This window comes from Olea europaea, chromosome 17 (genome assembly GCF_002742605.1).
Source record: "Olea europaea var. sylvestris chromosome 17, O_europaea_v1, whole genome shotgun sequence".
Classification (NCBI taxonomy): domain Eukaryota; kingdom Viridiplantae; phylum Streptophyta; class Magnoliopsida; order Lamiales; family Oleaceae; genus Olea; species Olea europaea.
Genome location: NC_036253.1, coordinates 22,258,468 through 22,265,279, shown reverse-complemented (window position 1 = coordinate 22,265,279; position 6,812 = coordinate 22,258,468). Strand labels below are relative to the sequence as shown.

The 6,812-nt window shown below is 34.7% G+C and overlaps 1 protein-coding gene across 1 annotated transcript; it reads right to left on the bottom strand.

Moving 5' to 3' along the window:
• Positions 1–2,365: 2,365 nt before the first annotated feature.
• On the bottom strand, positions 2,366–5,902 carry LOC111365425 (50S ribosomal protein L13-like). The gene is made up of 5 exons (XM_022985956.1): positions 5,771–5,902; positions 3,748–3,819; positions 3,483–3,649; positions 3,157–3,268; positions 2,366–2,787 (listed from the first exon to the last, which is right to left on the bottom strand). Exons 1-5 carry the CDS (start codon positions 5,855–5,857, stop codon positions 2,554–2,556), a joined length of 672 nt encoding a protein of 223 aa, XP_022841724.1. The 5' UTR covers positions 5,858–5,902; the 3' UTR covers positions 2,366–2,553.
• Between the last annotated feature and the right edge of the window lie 910 nt (positions 5,903–6,812).

Genomic DNA, 6,812 nt, shown 5'->3' with positions numbered 1-6,812 from the left:
TTGAGTACACGAGAATTTGAATAAAGCTCGAGTAGGCATCTGTGAAACTTAGTAAGTCATGTCTAGTCGTGGAGTCTATCAATTGGTCTATCCACAACAGGGAGAAGCTATCCTTAAAGCACGCTTTATTGAGATCGAAAAAATCAATGCACACTCCACTTTCCATTATGCTTCTTTACTAGCACCAGATTGGAGACCCAATTCAGGTATATGGCTTCTCTAATGAAGCCGTTCCTGATTAATTTTTGTACTTCTTCTTTCAGGATCTCATACCTTTCCAAATTAAGAATTCTTCTCTTTTGTCTATGCGAGACAACCTTGGGATCAATTTTTAAGTAATGGCAGCTGACCTTGGGGTCAATTCCGAGCATATCTTCATACCTCCACGCAAAGACTTCAAGGTTCCTACGTAGGATGTTTTTGAGCTTCTCTTTGATTTTTGGTGACAAGCATTTTTCCACCTGCAATAACTTTGTAGGATCCTAAGAAACTCTCCAACTCCTCTATTGGGGCCGTTCGGGGCTCGAATTCAACCACACTGGGGTCCAATTAGTCCAAAATGACCACCTCCTCGGGGACGTCTAACATCTCAATGTCCTGTTGTCCGAGGTCTTGCTCTCCTGGGTGTCCACATCTCTATGTCAACTATCGCCACATTGACATCCCGAGGCTCTGCCTTTTTTATCGAGTTCAAATAGCACTCCTAGGCTCCTCTTTCATCATCCCTAACCATCGGTATTCCCTACTCAGTTGGAATTTCATACACAATGGTGGATTGAGGTGACGACTCCTAGATCCTTCATAGCTAGCCTTCCCAGGACTCCATGATAGGCTGGTCTACTATCCACTATCAAGAATTCCATGATGTCCAGACTCGTTTGAGGTAATTCTTCCATTTCGACTGCAAGTGTTATCTTTCCCTTAGGGGTGATGCTGTCTCCGATAAAGTCATATAAGGATGGTAAGAGAGTGAATTCATGATTCACAATCATTTTATCAAAGATGGCTCCAAAAAGAATATTGACGGAGCTGCCATTATTTACTAACATTCGTTTTAGCCCATTTCAAACCACCACAGCCTTTACAACTAGGGTGTTATAGTACGAGAAGTGGATACGTCCTGCATCTTCTTGGGTAAATACAATTGGTGGTATTTGGCTCCTTCGGAAACTACCATCCACTATATAGCTAGTCAGTGGGGGAGGGGGCTTTAGCCTTCCTAACATAGTTTCTTTACGCATTTCCCGTTTCTCCTGACAAGAAGTTGGGTTTAGGTTGACTAAAATTATGAAGGAGTCAATATGTTTATACTCCATACATTGACAAGATAAGTGAATTGTGGTTTGCTATTTTGTTGGTCCAAGAATGCTATACAGCTTCTGCATAGAATTGATCTAAATAAATCTATTTATATTCCCATCACCCGTTGAAAAATGATGATAAATTCTCCTTTGTTTTTGGTGTTATAGCCTTACAGTGTAATTTTATAACTCCATCATTCTTAGTAAATTTGAAGTTACCACTGGAAACAAATAACACGATACAATTTCTTCAAATTTGGTAATATTATGCTCCTTTTTGAGCTCCATTCTTTATATACTCATCTTCCCTTGTACATATTTTCAATCACATTCTCCAAAAAAATTACTATTACAAAATCTATTCTACTAAAAAAAATGGGGCTAAAACAACCCTATCGATGCACATTAGCTCTAACTTTTATTCTACTTTTCCTAATTTTCATGATGAGATAAAACTCAAAATTTAATTGAATAATGAAAGTTATAAGCTTGTTTTTTATGAGAAGATTAGCCACAAATGCTTTCATGGTATTTTTTTTCCCTTGTTATGTATTTCTTTGGTATGATATTCAAAACATATAAATAAAAAATTTGAATTACTCCCTTCAAATTAATCAATTTAACATCATAAATGGAGATTTTATTTTCAATATAGCATAATTGTTTCCTTAGTAGGACACATTCGTGTTACCATTATTGCAATCATTTGTTTCTATAGATGAGTCAGTAAGAGTTGTGAGACCTTTATGAGGACGTGAAAGAAGGGCTCAAGTGCAAAGATGCTTTCATTTTCAAAAGAATCACTCTCAGTCAAGTAACAGTGTTTTGGACCTCATGTGCTTATTTATGAAAAAATTAGGATAAAATCTACAAAAAACGAAAAGGGTAAAGACCATTGCTGCAATTTTCCCTTTTTTATTTTAAATTTGTCATGTATTTCAAAAGAATAATGTTATACAACCACGCTAGAATTGTAACCTCAATGTAGGTGGCACTAGATGATACGGTGAATGAAAGGTGAAATTTTCACCTATCATTTTTTCAATCATGATTTTTTAATCTACTTTTTCGTGCCAAGAATCTTCCTTTAATTAAATCTTATTTAAAACATCATATTTCAACCTACTACCACATTACAACATTCAAAAACAATACATGCAACTGAAAATAGCACTTCCGGACACTAGCCAACCAAGAATTCCATGGCAATTGAAGGCCAAATTTTAATCAAAATCACTCGAAAAACCACAATTTACTCTGATTCACCAACTTCGGCATCTACCTCTTCCCTCCTTTTGCCTTTTCTTGTGTATGTGCTAACACCTTGATCTTGTTGTTCGGCTTTCTTCTGAGCTCGTATCATAGCTCGTCTTGCACGGGGTCGCATTTCACGCACTTGTCGAGGAGGCATCTCATAAGGTTCAAGTGGCTTGTCACCAAAAGGGTGCTCACTGCCAGCAAATATCCTCAATTTTCTATCTCTATCCTACATGGAAAGAGTAATGTTGAGTTTTGCATTCAACAAAACTACTGAACAACTTTGGTTTTGAGGCTCAAGCCATAACAATTAAGGACCATTAAACAGTTTTGTACTACTGAAAACACAACTATTCGTAACTTAGAGAAAGCCTTCTTGTAATATATCTAAAATAACATTTCAAATAATCATCTACAACAACTTGAATCATACACTCCATGTAAAATAAGGATCACAATCGATCTATGACTTATCTACTCCCCATCCCAATTCAGAAAAATAATATAACTTGTAAGCAATCATGGTTAGACTTGAGAAAACTACTATTGAAATACACTAGCAGCCTTGAAAAAAAATGTGTCAAAAATACCAACTCACATCACGTAATTTGTTTCTAGGAAGCATGCGCAGCACAGCTTTGCGTATTACTTCAGTAGGATCCTTGACCATCTGATCTTTCAAACTCCTTTCCTTGAGGTGGCCGATATATCTACAAGGACAAAGGTTTACTCGTGATAACAGGTCCCATAATTAAATTATTTTATGTTGAAAATCTGGAATTTGCAGAGTAAAATCATTGCCATCTATGTAAGCTTTTATATTTCATATAGCACAAACTCAGTAATCAACAGCATACTAAAACCCCAACAATATCATATAACTAAATGTAAATCAATGGAAGATAAATAAAAAATGGTAAGTACCCAGTATGCCAACGGTAGAACTTATCAGTTAGTTTCCTCCCTGTGACACATACATCTTTTGCATTGATTACTATGCACATATCCCCTTCATCATGATTGGGTGTATATGTAGGCTTATCCTTGCCTTGAACTACAGTCGATATTTGTGATGCCAGCCTCCCGAGGACCTAATCAAAGATTAAATCACCATCATTCACAGAATGTTCAAAACTAGTAAAATATGGTGATCCATGTTGAGACAGACTTCCAGATATAGGTGTATAACCTGTCCTTTTGCATCAAACACCCTCCATTTTAAGCCTTCCAAATTAATTCGTCTGAGTCCAGCTACTGCTTTCTGCGAGATTAATGAATATATTCTGCTCAGAAATCATGTAAGTGTATAGTATAAACTTCAAAATGACACCGAAAAAATAATGTTTTCAAACCCGACCTGATCATTGGGCTGGAAAAGGTCAAAGTTAAGGGTAAAAAGTCAAAGGGTACATTTGAAGTCGAACTGGAAGTAAAACATAAAAAATTTAATATATATATTTATATACTATGATTTATAAAAATATAAGTTAACTATTCATCAATAACAAAATAAAGTGGTGTAAATATTCAAATAATGAGTTGTGATGTTAATTATATCCACAACAACAATATATACATTTACTTTATTAATTAAAAGCATTTTAAAATGCACAATTTTCAATCTTTAATTTTTTGTGTTTGCACATCAAGAACCTTCTTCATTTTCCTCCGTATCCTTAGTACCACATTATTACATGTTATTATCGATGACATCATATTTATTGAAAAGAAAATTCTCTCCCTCTCTCTCTCTCTATCTGAAGAAAATAAATGTCAGCCACAAATATCCCATTTCCTCTTTCATGTTTACACCCCATCCCCATCGCCAGATTCTCTTTTCTTCCCGTATTCACTTTCTTTGCCCTTTCATTTTCCTTCCACTCTACTGCATAACCGGTTCAGCTCAAGAGGCATGAACAAAACAATATTCCATTTCAAAAATCCCAAGAATGAATAAAACTATACCACCTCATAGTCCACTGCCCTGACGATTTCTCATGAAATGCTGTAAAAGTCATTACTAGTGTGAAAATGAAAAATTCAAGTGAAATTTTAAATAACATTGCTAAGAAACATTTCATACAAAGTACACAGTGCTAAAGCCGAATAATTTCAAGGTTTAATAACATCGCTAAAACTGTGAAATGGTATTAAAGGCCTACCGCTTTGATTTTAATAACATTGCTAAAAAACAAAGACGAAATCCACAAGCAACGACATCACAGAAAAATAGTTTTAGTTGTTTAAGAAAATACAAGATCTTAAGCTTAATACCAAATCAAAGCCACTTCTAAAGGACTTTAGCCTAAGAATTGCCAGTCATTCCTTTTTCAAGCAGTTTCCAATATTTTCAGCTGCTGTTTTACAGTTGAAGCCACCCGGTAAATGAAACAATAGAAAAGGTCTTTTAATTGTGTAACAAAGATGTTCTTACTACCATGTACCGAAGTAAAAGTGTGATTATCTACTAGGGATTTCCAAAATTGCTGGATGCCTGATTAACATTTAGACAGACAAAAAGAGCTAAGAAAACAAAAGAACAATCAAATCCGCTATTCAAAAAATGCAATTGCTCCTTCAAAAGAAAAGATGAAACAAAATTTTCTCTTATCAAATATCCCCAACCCCAATTAACCTAAACTTATATTTCAACACATAATTTGCTGCAAAATTAGCTAGCTACGGATTTGTGGGTTTATACACCACAGCATATCCAGTAGAATCGACTAGCCAGACAGCACTAGATATCATTGAAAATGGAAGAGAGAAAAAAATGTGAAAATCTAGTAAAATATTGCGCTCTCCAGACACATATGAGTTACTACACACCAAATGTATCTTAACAGTGTTTCTGACATACACCACAAGAATTGACGCTACATATATTCTCCAGCATGTGTGCTAGCCTGAAATAGCACATCCTCAAATCAATTACCAGATTTATTGTTAATCTTTTGCATTGTTGAATTATCCCTCATGGGTTAACCCTGATTTGACTATTACTAAATTTGATGATAACTCAAAGAAATATATATATATTTCATTTCACAAGCAACAATTAAATCAAAACTCACTGCATCAATAGAAATTTCCATATTACACTCATCATAATAACGATAACGAATACTAAAAATTAAGCTAAAAATAAGTAGAAATAAGCTAAGAGTGCAATGAGATGAATACCCCAAAACGAAAAAGAATGGAGAACTTACCTTCAGATTGCCATTGAATGACTGAGTTGTTGCCGTCATAATCTTCTCAGACACTGCGCAGATATGGAAGACGAAGAATGACAGCATTCGAATATATGGGCCTCTTAAACCTAGAGAGAGAGAGAGAGAGAGAGAGAGAGAGAGAGAGAGAGAGAGAGCCCATTTTTGATATATGGGCCTCTTAAACCTATAGAGAGAGAGCCCATTTTGGATATATGGGCCTATCCTTCTATTGGGCACCTTTCAAATGGGAAAAGGGGGAAAATCGTATCTAACCTATTAAAAAATAAGATTTCACTAATTACTACAATTTGTAATATGTAAAATATATTGATAAATACTGCCTTCTAAAATTACACAACTTACCATTTTCTGTAACTGAAAATAATGCAAACATTATGCTTGCATTCAATGCCTTTCATATAAAAAACCAATTGAAAATCGCAATAGGAAACAATTATCGTATCACTGCTGATGAAAAATAATTTCTTGATTGATCTTCATGTTCAGTTTTCATCCATCTTCTTCCGTCAAGTTATGTTCTTCTTTGGTTACTATTTCATATTTTTCAGAAATTGGAAATTTCTTCTGAAGATCATCTTCATTAAATTGAAGGTAACACTATATATTGTGATGTGATGATATTGGATATGAATATCATAATTAATGAAATTTGTGAAATGAAGATCAAGCATATATGTTTTGAGAACCGATAAAATATCACCAAAAGATGTGATGTGAGAACTAAATTACTAAAGTCATGAATAAATTTATGTAGTAATCTATGATTTTGGGGGCAATTTCATAAAGTAGCCCCCCCCCCCCCAAATAATAATAAAATAAAAAATTATGCATTCAAAATTTGTGTATTATGGTACTAATTGAAGGATTCAGAGTCTACATTTTAGAAGTTATTGGTATGGACAACCTTTGCCCCGATGGCCATGTTCTTCATGTTCGAGTTCTTTATTTAGAATATTGTCGTTGAAAAGGGTCCCCTAAAAAATATATTGGGTTGGTAACCATGCTTGGGTCGATGCTT